The 14,930-nt window shown below is 42.0% G+C and overlaps 2 protein-coding genes across 7 annotated transcripts in view; both read left to right on the forward strand.

Moving 5' to 3' along the window:
* Window positions 1–14,930, forward strand: part of Cnot9 (CCR4-NOT transcription complex subunit 9) — a 44,725-nt gene that overhangs the window by 28,255 nt on the left and 1,540 nt on the right. Inside the window, exons 8-9 of the mRNA XM_047543064.1 lie at window positions 138–283; window positions 2,624–2,681. Coding sequence (XP_047399020.1) covers window positions 138–283; window positions 2,624–2,658 — 181 coding nt within the window. The 3' untranslated portion in view covers window positions 2,659–2,681. The remainder of the gene's footprint in view (window positions 1–137; window positions 284–2,623; window positions 2,682–14,930) is intronic.
* Window positions 2,625–14,930, forward strand: part of Plcd4 (phospholipase C delta 4) — a 46,492-nt gene continuing 34,186 nt past the window's right edge. For 2 of the 6 annotated variants that reach the window (XR_007107606.1, XM_047543061.1), the window contains exons 1-2: window positions 11,375–11,678; window positions 11,843–11,928. The gene's annotated coding sequence lies outside the window, so the exon portion shown is untranslated. Of the gene's footprint in view, window positions 2,682–11,374; window positions 11,679–11,819; window positions 11,929–14,930 lie in introns of those variants that run through there. The other 4 variants (XM_047543057.1, XM_047543056.1, XM_047543060.1 and 1 more) reach the window with 4 other exon arrangements.

Raw genomic sequence — 14,930 nt, forward strand, 5'->3', positions numbered from 1 at the left:
TTTCTTAGTACAACTTGACAGAGCAGTAGATTCCCAGGATACTGTATATTTATGTCTAAGAAAGTGACTCCTGCCTAGCCCCAAAATGTGGGTTTATTTGTTGGTCTTCCTGGTTGGTTTGTTTGTTTCTGATGTAGGGCACGTGAAGCACTCAGGCAGTGTCTCCCTGACCAGCTGAAGGACACAACCTTTGCCCAGGTGCTAAAAGATGATACCACCACGAAACGCTGGCTTGCACAACTGGTGAAGAACCTGCAAGAGGGCCAGGTCACCGATCCACGGGGTATCCCCCTACCCCCTCAGTGATCCTCCCTTGTCCCCTACCACCACTCCCCCAAGTTGGGGATGGGAAGGGGAACCTACGAGGAAAACAGCTCAGGTTTTATCACCGACTGGGAATAGACAACCTCAATGCTGAACCGCACTGGAGAAAAGGGGCAAGGTACCCCTGCTGAGGTGTATGGGCTGTCATCTCAGGCTGCCTTGAGGACCTGGGCTTTCTCTGCTACTCCCAGGAAATGGGCTTCTGACAGCAGTCTGCCACCACAGCCCCAGGAGGGTGTCAACACCAGCAAATGCTGTATTTGCAGCATGCCCAAGATGACCCTGCTTCCCCATCTCTACCTAGCTACTGGCAGGGAGGGGAGACAGTGGTGATAGAAGCACTCTAGGCATGGTGAACGCCTGGGACCAAGCCATGTGGCGTTTTTACTTTGCCTTCCTGGAAGACTCAAGATGTGTCTCTTAATTCTCTCTCTCTCTCAGTATTTGTTTACTTTGGGTTTTTTGTTTTTAATCTGAGAGAGAGGTGTGTTTAATGGACACAAGCTGTAATTTCAGCAAAACTTTGTCAATTGGCACTGTTTACAAGTCTGTTAGCTGCATAAGCTCAATAAAAAGTTGGTCTGGGCATTACATCCCCTCTGATGCAGGCCGATAGCTGCATCAAGCTGTTGGGAGAAATGGGAGGCAGGGGTAAGATGTAAAGCCAAAGGACAGCAGGAACCCACCGCCTGATACCCTCCTTCTCCTATTCTTTTACTCCCATTCCTGAATGCCACAAGGACCTTAACCTTGTTTTTGGCTTTAGCTGCTAGCTTTTCCAAATCTTAATGCTTTTCCTTTTTCCACTTCCCTCCTATTAAACTTAAAATGGACGTCTTAATTCATCTGGCTAACCTGAAAGGCTATAGTTTTGGGGCAGAAATCGAGTTGTGGTCTTCAAAGATATTTTCTAGATTACTCAGATGACTTTTAAAAGGGAGGTGCCTGGGATTAAGGTGATTAGGCCATCTGATCCCATTCTTTAAGTGTGAATTTCAGCAGCTTCATCTGTCTTCATGATTGTACTTGAAGCAGTATTAATTGAATGAGTTTATTTTATTCAGATTTAAGATGGAGGGTTAGACTCTGCTCACTCAAGTTTTTTTTTTTTTTTTTTTTTTTTTGTTTGTTTTTGTTTTTGTTTTTCTTCAACACAATTTCTTGTGGTCTGGGAATTACAGGGTTGTCACAAAATATTTTTCACTCGTTCATATTGTGTGGGAGAATCGTTCTTCCTTTTTTTGGAGCTATTCACAATCTATAGGCTTGAATATGTATCTTAGTGTAAACTGCCTTGCTTTTCCCTTGTTAGCTCCTGCTCTTTCTCTCTCATCCCCATCTCCAATCAAAGATGGGATTGCTGATTGAACTCTAGAGAGGGACCAAGTCTTTCTGTCCACATCTTTCAGAATTGAAGATGTCTCTGAATAAGTTTGAGGAGGGCCTATAGGGGCAAGTTCAGAGAAACCTTTGTAGAGGCAGTTTTGCCAACCCAAGGGCTTTCAAGCCGACTTTCACCAAGGGAGCCGGTCTCATTAGTTGGCTTCTGTCTCTTTTAGAGCCAGGAAAGTAGTAATTAAGTAGCCTAGATGTAGGAACAGTAGAGTAAGCACTTGTTCCCCTCCCTTCCAAAAAGAGGAGAACCTGGACCCTCTCAGTAGTCCCAAGTCTGAAGAGGAGAGGTCTTGGAGAAAGCAGAGGACAGCATGGAATCAATAGATGTCTTGACTCCCTTCAGCCCACAGCCTGCGATCTGAATACAACTAGGGTAACCCTGATTTTGACAACCGCCTTCCTGCTGAGCCAAAGTTTTCTCATTCCTCCTCCACTGGGGAAGCAGCTGAGGCTCAGGGCCTTGCTCCCTGGGAAATTCTTTCTCCATCTTTCGGTGCATTGGCCATGTTACTGTGCCAATAGTGTCTTAATTCTTGTCCCATCTATTCTCAGCTGGCCTTGGAACCCACATAGGAGTCAGTGGGGGAGGGGTGGGATGGGTATTATTCCTTGTGGTTGGTCCTGATGTTACATGTGTTATATAAAGAGACCTTCTCCCCTTATTTTGTGTTTCCCATCCCTCTCCCTCAACAGAATTGAAATAAAACATGCTTCTGTTTTTGTAAAAATATTTTTTCCTTTTAACTAGAGCTTTTATTCTGTCAGTATAGACGTACATAGCTAAGGCATTTTGGTCAGGTGATCCATGTCATGCCACACGCTCAATCTGCCTACATATACACTTGCTGTTAAGAGGAGAGTGGCTGAGATGGTACCCCTTACCTGACAAACTGTTTTCTTGCAGAGACAGAACCTCACTCCAGGCTTTCAGGCCAGTGACTGAGAGAGACTTCCGTAAGGAGGTAATGCTTGAAACACTCTATTATGAACATTAATTTTCATCTCCTCTGAAGTTCAGAGCTTAGAACTTGTCTTAAGAGTTGTTCTAGAGGCTGGAGTTGTGGCTCAGTGGTAGAGTGCTTGCCTAGCATGCATGAGGCCCTGGGTTCAATTCTCAGCACTGCATATAAATAAATAAAGATCCATTGACAACTTAAAAACTTTTTTTAAAAAAAAAGAGTTGTTTTAATACTTGGCCTCTCAGTAGGATACAACCTGCTCCTGTTTCCAGCTTTTTTTTCATGGGCTTTAGAGAGGACTTGTGACTGTTTCAGCGGTGGGACAGGAAAAGGATAGGCATCAGTAGCCTTCAGAGCATGCCTTCCTCACTGTCTCTGTAGGATTCCCCTATTCACTATCCCTGCTGCCCACAGGCTAGGAAAAAGACATACAAATTTGTTGCTATCAAAAACCCATGTGGGGGTGGCTGGGATTGTGGCTCAGTAGTAGAACACTTGCCTGACATGTGTGAGGCACTAAGTTCAATCTTCAGCACCGCATATAAATAAATGAATAAAATAAATGTCCATCAACACCCCCCCCCAAAAAAAAAAAAAAAAACCTAAGGAGGGCCAAGCAAGGTGGAGCATTCCTGTAACCCCAGCTACTAGGAGACCAATATAGGAGGATCACAAGTTAGAGGTCATCCTGGGCAACTTGGCAACACCAATCTCAAATTTTTCAAAAAGAGCTGGGAACCTAGCTCAGAAAGAATAGTACTCCTAAGTTCAATTTCCAATACTGGGCAGAAAAGATGCAGGGCTGGGAGCATAGCTTATTGGTCAAACACACACTTGGTATGCTCAAGGCCCTGGGTTCCATCCCCAGAATCAAAAAAGGAGGAAACCGTAGAATGAAATGAGATTTTTTGTTCCCTTCCTGATACAGTGGAATTTAATCTTTGGAGAAGTATTTTAATACAGTTATTTCAAAAGCAGATATAACAAGCAGAAATTTTTTAGTTACACAATTAGCCTAGATTAACTGACATCAATAACTGCACTTAAAAAAAAAAAAAAATATATATATATATATATATATATATTGTAGTTGGATACAATGCCTTTATTTTATTTATTTATATTTTTATGTGGTGCTGAGAATTGAGCCCAGTGCCTCACATGTGCTAGGCAAGCACTCTACCACTAAAAAAACCCTAGCCCAAAACACTCCACTCTTAACCAGTAGCATACGTAATTCTTTTTAACTGAACCTAAAAGCATTTACCATAATTGATCATGACTGGACCACCAAGTAATCTTTAAAAAAATTCAGAATTGAAATAATAGAATGTTCTCCGACCACAGTGGGATCAAGCTAGAAAAAAAGAACTGGAAAGTCCCTGTTTACAACTTAGGCTTTATGATTCTAAACCTATGGGTTAAAGAAAAAAAGTCACAGGAAATGAGAAAGTATTTTGAATTGAATGATAATGAAGACATGTACATAATCAGAACCTGAAGCATACAACCAGTGTTTTTTAAAGAAATGTATAACCTCATAGTCACACATTACAGAAGAAAGACTGAAGCTAACTTCATGTCAAGAAACTGGAAAAGAGTAAAATTCAAAAAGTAGAAGGAGCAAGGCACAGTGGTGCACACCTATAATCCCAGCGACTGGGGAGGCTGAGGCAGGAGAGTCACAAGTTCAAAGTCAGCCTCAGCAACTTGGTGAGGCTCTAAGTAACTTAGCCAGACCCTGACTCAAAACAAAATATAAAGAAAGGGCTGGAGATATGGCTCAGTGGTTAAGCACCCCTGCGTCCAATCCCTGGTACAATCCCTACCCCCACTCCCCCCAAAAAAAGTAGAAGGAAAGCTAGATATGGTGGTGCAGACCTGTAATCCCAGCAACTGGGAATCTGAGGCAGGAGGATTGCAAGTTGGAGGCCAGCCTCAGTCACTTAGCAAGGCCCTAAGCAACTTGGCAACATCCTGTCTCAAAAAATAAAAAAAGGGCTGCAGATGTGGCTCAGTAGTTAAGCATCCCTGGTACCCAAAAAAAAAAATGTGAAAATAGAAAGCACACAAAAAATTACTAAAGTGAGTCCCTGAAAAACATTAATAAAATTGATAAGCCCCTAGCAGACTGATGAGAGAAAAATGGCATTAAAAATGTAAAAAGTACATTGCTCTTATCTTACAGTTAATCTTATGTAAGTTCCCAGAAAATAGAAAAAGCGAATAGATCTCATTCATTTGTGAACAAAACCTCTCAGCAACATAACAAAAACCAGAGTCCAGTCTTTGCTATGGAGGTAAATAGAATTCACATACGCAAGCTACTACACAGATTAAGGCAGGCGGATCAAGAGCTTTAGGGGCAGTCAGACTTGATGGGGCATACCTGTAATCCCAGCAACATGGAAGGTTGAGGGAGTTTTTGGCAGTTTAACAAGCCATCTCAAAAAGAACTGGGGATGGGGCTGGGGAGATAGCTCAGTTGGTAAAGTGCTTGCCTTGCAAGCACAAGGCTGTGGGTTCGATTCCCAGCACCACCAAAAAAAAAAAAAAAAACTGGGGATGTAGCTTAGTAGTAGAGTACTCCTGGATTCAATCCCCAATACAGAAAAAGAGCTTGAGGCCAGCCTGGGCAACACAGTGTGACCCAGTCTCTTAGAAAAACAGATTTGGATGTAGCTCATGGGTAGAGCACATGCTTGAGGCCCTAGGTTCAAGCCCAGCACCAGGGAAAAATATCCAAACAATAGAATCTAGCTAATAGATTAAAAATTGTAATGGACTGTGCCTGTAATCCCAGGTACTCAGAAGTCTGAGGCAGGAGGATTGCAAGTTCAAGACCAACTTCAGCAACTTAAGACCCTGTATCAAAAAGGACAGGGAATGTTACCCAGTAGAAGAGTACCCCTGGGTTCAAGCCCTAGTACTGCCCCCCCCCCAAAAAAAGAGCATCAGATCTAATTTGGATTTATTTTAAAATATAAGATCAATACTTAACCAATTAATGCAATTCACAGTCAACATAAAAAGCAAAAGATCACACAATACACAACACTACAAAATTTAACATATAAATTTAATATATGTATATATATATATATATTTTTTTTTTTTTTTTAAGAGAGACTGGAGATACAACTCAGTGATAGAGCATGGGTTTAACATACTTGAGGATCTGCATTCAATCCCCAGCACTGAAGAAAGAAAAAAAAAAAAAAAAACCGATTACTTTGAAAACCAGGAATAGAAAGTCATGTTCTTCATTTAATAAGTATCAACAGCTGAATACAATGGCTCACACCTGTAGTTCCAGTGACTCCAGATGCTGAGACAGTAGGATCAAAAAGTTGCAGACCCACCTCCACGATTTGGTGAGACTCTTGAAAGCTAAAAAAGTACTGAGGGGTGTAGCTCAGGAGTAGGGCACCCTGAGTTCAATCCCCACTACTGCAAAAAAATATAATCACTTCATGAGGTAGCTACATCATTAACACACCAATGTTTGTGTCTTTCCACAATGTCAATTTATTGAATAACAATTGACAGTTTACACTGCTTTCAGTGTCAGTTCACTGAATACTTGTGGGTCACCTGATAGTCAAACCAGGCAAACACAAGGGAAGTCTTTTATTCCAATCTTAATTTCTAATATCTAGAACACTCAAGTCAGATATCATACTTCAAACAAAGAAAAAAAAATAGATATATATACGTGCCACAGAAAAGACTAAAAGGGTTAAGATGGCTGCTGAGTTGCTGGATGCTGAGCCAAGAGTACAGGCACAGCGATGAGCACAGTCAAGGAGTCACTGTAGGGGCCAGATAAAGATTTTAATGAACCAGTTCCACAGAGTTGTCGAGGCAGAGGGTCTAGACTGACAGTTTCAGTTTCAGAGTGTCAGCTTAGAGTGAGTGGTACATCACAGGCAGGAGAAACAGGGCTCTGCTGAAGCCCAGTGGAACAGAAAATTCAAGGTTCTTCGCTGTGGTGATTTTCCTGGTAAGGCTTGTAAAAAAAATGACCTGGTGAAAGGCTCAGGGTACCATGGTGGCCAGACTTGGAGAGGTTCCTTCTTTTATGGGTCTTAGGTGAAGAGGTTTGCATGTGGTACTATTGATAAGCTCCGCTGTTCAGTGTTCTTAATGTGATTGGGGATGTCCACATGTCCAGGTACTCCTTAATTTAGTTTGATAAGTTAGCATATATATAAGTTATTTATCAATCTGTGCCTTATGGTTGTGCCAGACAGATGATGGTTGTATACTTGTACAAACAAGATGTAGAGTCATGCCCCACCTTTGCACTTGCTACTCAAAATGGAGTAGCTTATGGCAAATTACTGCTTTACAAAATGGAGTAACTCATGTTTAGGCAGGACCTGAAAACTGCTGTTCTATATACAACATGAAGTAACTCTGAGCCTGCTCTCCACATATTAACAAAGGCCGTACAATAAGCTCTCAATAAAATTTTGAAATTGTTCTCCATGAGATGAGGAATGAAATACAAATGTCCACTATCACTTCTCCATTTGTCATTTCCCAGTCAGAGTAATAAGCCAAGAAAATAAAAAGAGATTATAATGGGAAAAAACAAACAAAACCCTCAGTATGTGCTGACAAATGATTGTGCACATATATGATCCAAAAGAATCTACAGCTGGGCATGGTGGAGCATGCCTGTTATCCCAGTGGCTTGGGAGACTGAGGCTGGAGAATCACAAATTAGAGTGAGGCCTGGGCAACTTAGCAAGACCCTGTCTCAAAATAAAATAAAAAAAGGGCTAGGAATGTAGCTCAGGGGTAGAGCAGCCCTGGTTTAAATCTCCAGTACTGAGGAAAAAAAAAAAAAAGGAGAAGGAGAAAGAGGAGAATTGATATACTCTTGGAACTAATAAGCAAAGTTAACAAGGTCACAAAATACAAAGTTTATATACCCCAAAAATCATATATTCCTGCACATACCATAAGTAGAAAACGATATTTCAAAGATACATAGTGTATAATAGCATAAGAAATAGGTGTATCAAATGATGTGTAGAACCTTTTAATGAAAAATATTCTGAAAAGAAAGGAAAGACCTATACCAGTTGAAGGATGAATAATTTCCATGGATTGGCAAACAATATTGTAAGGATGCCCAGTTTTTCAAATTGATCTACTGCTTAAACTCAATTCTAAATAAAATTCCAACAAGTATATTTTTGTTAAAATTGACAAATTGATTCTAAAATTTTGCCAGAACAGCCATGATAATCTTGAATTTAAAAAATTGGAAGTTAGGTGTTCTGGTGCATACCTATAATCCCAGTGATTCAGGAGAATGGGGCAAGAAGATCACAAATTTGAGGTCAACCTCTGCAACTTGGTGAGACACTGTCTCAAAATAAAATACAAGGGGACTGGGAATGTAGCTCACAATGTGTTCAATCCCCAGGACAAAAAAAAAAAAAAAAAAAAAAAATTGGAGTCTTACTACTTCCAGATTATCTTCCTTTAATTTCCTTTAACATTCAATCTTTGTGTAGACATAACTTATAAACAACACATGCTAGCCTGGTTTGATGCCCAGGCTTGTAATTTCAGTTACTCTGAAGGCCAAGGCAGGAGAAAAGTTCAGCCTGGCAAATTTAGCAAGACCCTGTTTGAAAATAAAAAGGGATAGGGGCTTAGCTCAGGGGTAGATTACCCCCAGGTTCAATCCCCAGCACTGTGAAAATAAGCAAAAAAATAAATAGTACCTACTTACATTTTGTTCTATGATCTTTTCTGAAAGTTAAGTTTCTTGGTATGGAATATTATATCATTTGTACTCTTTATTTTGCCTTCTATCATTTTATTCTCTGGGTTTTTGTTTTTGTTTTGTTATTCTGTTTGTTTTGATGTTTGTTTGTACTGGGTGTTGAACTCAAGGGGCACTTTACCACTGATCTATATCCCCAGGACTTTATTTTTTATTTTGAAACAGGGTCTCACCAAGTTACTGAAACTGACCTGGAACTTGCAATCCTCCTACCTTGGTCTCCCCGCCCAAGTTACAGTGTGCACCACCACTCCTGGTTCATATTGATGATTTTAAAATGGAATTTGATATTTCGAGTTACCTTTTTGACCACCATTCATTTCAATAATTTGACTAGTTTGACTGGATCAACAGAGGAATTTGTCTTAGACTTTTCAGCCTAAATGTCCCGAGAAGCAGAGATGTTTAGGTATGGTGACATTTGCCCTAGCTGTCTAGAGGAGGGTTAGAAAGGCCTGAGTGGCAGAGGAAGAGTACTGCTTCATTTCAGTTTAGGCCTTCTAGGCCTTTCCTGGGCATTGTTCCCAGAAAGTCCTCTGCTACTGCTGCCCTGCTCAGGTTTCGAGATCTATTAATAATAGACAACAGTGGGGGGAAGGGCCAGGATCTTTGCAGAAATAGGAATTACCAAACCAGATGGACAGTTCCTATGCCTGCGGCCATCTGTTCCCTCTCTGGATTTAATGAGAATCATGCCTACCTTCTAAGGGCATGCCTTCTAAGTAGTCTTGGGAGCCATTCTAACCTTGTGAAAGTCCAAAAATCAGAAAGCATGGACTGTGAAGCACTGGTGTGTTAATGAGGATGTAGAAATTTAATATTTGGAATCTGTGCTCTCCCAGAAAATCCAGGATGAGTGGTAGCATCCTTCACAGATCACCTAGAAGGAAAGGAAGTTGAGCAGCATTGAGCTGATGACTCAGAAAGACACTAATTAATATAATCCTGGGGTTAAAAGAGGAGTGATATAAAAGAGGGGAGATATGAAGGTGCTCAGAAAAAGGAGATGATGCTGTCAAACAAGTAGGAACGAGAGAGCAAGACACACGTGTAAGATAGGGTCTCCATTAAATCAAATCTGAATTCAGCACAGCTTATATTTTGACACCCTTCTTCCCTAAGAATGGTCTCCCTTTTAATGCCTCCCCTCCTTTTCTTCTCCTCTTCCCCTATCATGATCAAGAGCATGATCAAGTCAACCTAAGTATAAATTATTTAAAACCATGAGAACTTCAAAAATAAAAATTGCAGAGCTTGAAACCCTTTTATTGCAAAATATAACACAGATATAGAAAAGTACATAAAGAAAATGTGCAGCTTAGTAGTTATTATAAAGTCCCCTGGTAGCACTCAGGACTTGAAGTAGAACTTGACCAGCTATTTCAAAAGCCAGCTATGTGCCCCATCCCATCACAACTCTTTCTTCCTCTCTATTTTATGGCCATTACTTAAGAGGATTTTATTTTAATGGTGCTAAAAGTTTAGCTATAAATAACCACTAATGATAGAATATTAGGCAGCTGAAGGATGTTTGAGGGAACCACAAGAGACACTAGATCTCAGCACACTTAAATCTCACTGTTTCACACAGCTGGTTCCTTCTGTGGCTATGACTAAAATACACCTCACTGAAAAAGGATCCCATAGACATTCAAGTACAGAGCTCTGCCCTATGCCCTTAACTGCCTTACCACCCACCATCCACTGGTCCAGAAAGAACCATATCCTAACTGTCTTCCAAAGGCAGAGCAAAAGCAGATCTTAGCTCACAGTTCTTGGGATTCATTATGGGGCTGGTTGTCTCCATTGCCAACATAGTAGTCTAGGTCATTGTATAAACTTGCATGAACTTCAGTTTCTCATTGTGTAGTATAGGGTAATGATCATAAAGCTCTTTACAATTCCCTGTTCCTCTCCTAATCTGGCCCCTTTCTCATTTATATATATACTTGGTTGTAGATGGACACAATACCTTTATTTATTTTTATGTGGTGCTGAGGATCAAACCCAGTGCCTCACTTGTGCTAGGCAAGAGCTCTACCACTAAGCCACAACCCCAGCCTAGCCCCTTTCTCATTCTCAGTTTTTGTTTCAACTGCCTATTTAGTCACTTTGTTAAGGTGCTCCTCACCTTTCTTTCCTAGTATCTTTCCAGTCTTCCCCGCTGCTCTGGGTTCTTACACATCATGAGCTAGCTTCATCTCTACCCACACCTTTGTAAACATACACATATGTCCTGGCACTGAACAGATGCTTGTAGAAGTAATGAAAAAGTGTAAAGAAAGGTGTGCCAGGCTCAGGAGACTGAGGCAAGAGGATCACAAGTTCAAAGTCAGCCCTATGCAACTTAACGAGATCCTGTCTCTAAATAAAATAGGAAAAAGGGGTGGGGATGTGGCACAGTGGTTAAGCACACCTGGTTTCAATCCCTGGTACCAAAAAAAGGAGAATTGTTTCACACATTCATATGTGCATTCCTTTGAAGGAATTCCTTTGAGGACCCTAAATATACATAGATGCTACCTGTCCCTCTACACTCCACGAACCTTCCTTTCCTTCCTTTCTCCTCCTCATCCTCCTTTCCCACCTTATTTTATCCTTTTCCTGTGCCACAAAGCTAGACCTAATGCCCTGCAAGGCAGGACACAGAGACATAGGAGCAGACGGGTAGAAAGACACTGTGGAAAGCAGCCAGATGAAATGAGGGCAAAGACAGCTGTGTTACGTGCAGAGAATGGTCAGAATGAAAAGCCGTGATTCACGGAGCACTACAATTCAAACGCTCCTTGGGTTTCACTTTGAGAGCTACTGTGGGATTGAGGTCAGGGTGGGGGCGGGGGATCAAGATAAAAGACAACCAGGCTTCTCCTCTCTGGAGATGGTTGTCAATCCGTCCCCTTAATCCTTTTCTCTCACCCCCACCCCCACTACTCCCTCACATTGACTGGTGTCCTGGGCCTTTAAGAGTTGAATGGGCTGGACTGAGAAAAGTGCTCCCACCTCTCACCACCCTACTCTTCCCTGGAACTGTAACGCTGCCAGTCACAGAAGCAGACTGCAGTAGAGGAGGGGAGGAAGCAGGCGAGCGCAGAGGAGAAAAGGAGCCAGGCTGGGATCTCTAACCCCGCGGTGGAGAGCAACGCAGAGCTCAGGAGGGCACAGCTCACAGACACGGGACTGCTCTCCTGCCCACGGTAAGGGCCGGGAGGCGCTGGTCAGCCTCTGCCCTTGCTCTGCTCTGACTGAGTGCCTAAATCTGCCCTCCTGATGCTTACCTGCCCTGACCTTCCCCACCTCAACGGCTCACAGCGCTGTCTCCTCCTGGTTCTCTCCAGTGTGTCCTCTTTGACTCTTCCAGTTTTTGTCCTGTGTCAATCACTCCTTTTAAGAAGAACCTCTTAGCTATCCAGGGCCAGGAGTGCTGACTCTAGCCACTTCTCAGAGGTGAGTCCACCCCAGTAAGAGAAGGGAAAGAACTGGAGTAGACAAGTTTAGTATAGATTCAATAATGGATCATTGAGGGCTTCCAAAGGAGGGTTGACCAAGACCTAGGGGGAGGCAGAGAAACTCCTAGTAACAAGGAGTTATGAGACTTCCTTGGAAAGAGCCAGGTTTTAGTTCTGTGCCTTGTTCTTCACCTGCTTAGGTAGCCAGGACAGTTTCTTGGTACACCAGAGGGCTGTGCCCTGGGACTTTAAACCATAACTTTTTGATCTGTATTAGGAGAGAGTTTAGGGTTCCCCAGACTTGCCTTTGTACCAGATATGCTTGTTTAAAATAAATATTACTGAGCCCATCCTTGGAAACTTTGATCTGATAGATTTTGGGGTGGAGCTAAGGAATTCCTATTTTAAGACTCTTTTCAGGGGATATTGATTTAGCCCTGGAACTTATATGTGCTATGAAAGAGCCTTCAAGTACCAACATTCTGAGGCTGTGACCTGTGACTAGAGCCATTCTATCCTTTTTACATGACCTAATCCTAAACATAATCCATGACATAAGGCTAGACATAATCTTCTCAGAAGCAAGGGAGTACTCAAAATTATTATCTTCCTTCCTGTCCCTCAGAGAATTGAGACACCCTGAATCCTACTATAATGTCATTGGCACCAATGGCGACATTGCCAAAGTCCATTTTTAGGTGACATGAAGACACTTGAGAATTGAGAACTACATCTTGCTCTGCAGTCCAGGGCTACTTCCCATCTTATTTTACATGTCTTTTGTCACACCTGTAGTATAAAGGTAACTTTCTGTATCCATATATATGTCTAGGAGTTAATATTGAAAACCCAATCTGTCTTATCTCAGTTTTCAGCCTCTGTGCCCTTAACAGTGCCCCCCACTCCCAAACCTTTGGTTCCTTTTCTTCCCACTGCACCTGCATCAGCTGTAACCGTCCTTCCTTTCAGACACCAGAAGAAACACCAAGACCTAGAATACTTAGGTTCTAATTCACATTCTCTGGGCACTTTGTTTAGTCAATCTCCTAGGATACAGGGAAAGTGAAGCTGAACAGAGGGATATGCTACTGAGTGTCCAAAGTCCTGGGCTTTAGTCTCAAAATCCTCAAAGGAGATGAGAATCAGAGCTATTGGCAATTAGTGGAGACAGAGGAGGGAAGTGACAGGAAGAGGTGATGGAGAGAAGAGGTGAGAAGAGGAGAGCAAAAAGAGACTGACCCAAATGCACATAGAGGAAAGCAGAGAGGACCAGAAGAGCGAAGAGTGAGCTGGGAAGAAAGGGAAAGGATGAGGTCAGGCATGGCATGGGGAAATGAAAGAAAGGAAAAGCTATTTGGTGGGATTCATGGGAAACAGGAGTGGTACAGAGGAGAAATGAAACATCAGTGTCTCTCACTGATTCCTCGCCTTGCTTTAACCTGCGTTCTGGAGCAGGGCAGAGTCCCAGCAAACTCTCTGGTTGACTGTATGGAGACCTCATTTCTAGTCCTAGTTTTGCCACTCACTAAGTGACTCCAACAAGTCCACCAATCTTTCTAGTACCCAATCCACCTCTGTATAAAATGAAGTCCAGTTCTGACATCCTGTGGCTCCCTGAATTAAAATTGGTGCTCTTATAGCCATATGTCACCAGGATATAGGCTTAAAATAATAATCCAGGAATGGGAGCACAGTTAGAGGGGTTGTGGGGGAGCACAGTTAGTGTTTGATAAGGGAGGGAAATAGTTTAAGACTTGTTCGAGAGGAAGTAGTCTGTCAAATAAGGGTGTCTAAGCTCTGGAGCTGTGTTCTCAGGTTCCCTGTGTTTCAGGACATTATTGAAATTCCTGAACATAGGCATAAAGGGAGGTAGTTCTGTCTTCTCCCAGGCCCTAGCTCCACCCCAGGGTCCCTGTGCCTCAGAACTGGGAGCTGAAGTTCAGAGAGAAGCAGGATGATACCACTGGAGATTATACATCAACCTTGACCCTTACGGTTGAGGATCTAAGAACTTTGAGAGACCTGCCACTTTCTACTTCAATGTTCATATAACTTCTGTAAGTTTCAGATTATTTCACACTGTGCTTCCCACAGGGATACAGAGATGTTTTTCCGTCCCTCAGGAAGCATGGGAGGTTTCTTCTGGTCTTACCCAAGACATGCATACTCAGCCTCAGCCAGAAAAATATTTTATTCCTACAACTGTCACCAGGCTGTTTCTCTCCCAAGAGATTGCTTCCCAACCTTCCCTCCTCAATCTGCTACCCCTGTACAAAGGCTTTCTTAGGGTCTTCAGTCAGGGCATTTTCCGTGATCCCCACATTCTCCTTGAAGACGTAATCACTTTATAGACTCTTCTCATCAAAGAGAGATAGAACTCTGATAGGCTGTATGACCTCAGACAAGTCACATCACATTTCTGGACCTTTATTTGTTTCGGAAGTACAGGCATGTGCCACTATGGGAGTGTAACAGTATTTGCCCCAGTCCTTTTTTTTTTTTTTTTTTTTTTTTTAATTTGAGATAGGGTCTCACTAAGTTGCTGAGGCAATTTGAATTTTTGATCCCCTTGTCTCAGTCTCCTGAGTAAGGTTGTTTTAGATGTTCATCATTGTCAAAATTTAATTTTTAAAATTTTTTGTTTTGGTACTGGGGATTGAACCCAGGGGTGCTTTACCACTAAGTCACACCCTCATTTTTTTTTTTTTTTTTAAGACAGCATCTTGCTAAGTGGTTCAGGGCCTCTCACTAAGTTGCTAAGGCCTTGAATTTACGATTCTTTTGCCTCAACCACCTGAGTCTCTGGGATTACAGACATGCAGTACTGCAACTGGCAAAATTTTAAATGTTTTAATTAATAAACATAAAGTACTTCTATTCAAGAGTAGGTTCTTTGTTCATTAATAATATATATAGATAGCTTTACATTTCATGAGTTTTGTCAGTTTCAGCACAATCTGGTCAAGAATTGAATATGTCTATGGGGTAGAACTAGAATTG

The sequence above is a fragment of the Sciurus carolinensis genome, chromosome 3, assembly GCF_902686445.1.
Source record: "Sciurus carolinensis chromosome 3, mSciCar1.2, whole genome shotgun sequence".
NCBI lineage: Eukaryota > Metazoa > Chordata > Mammalia > Rodentia > Sciuridae > Sciurus > Sciurus carolinensis.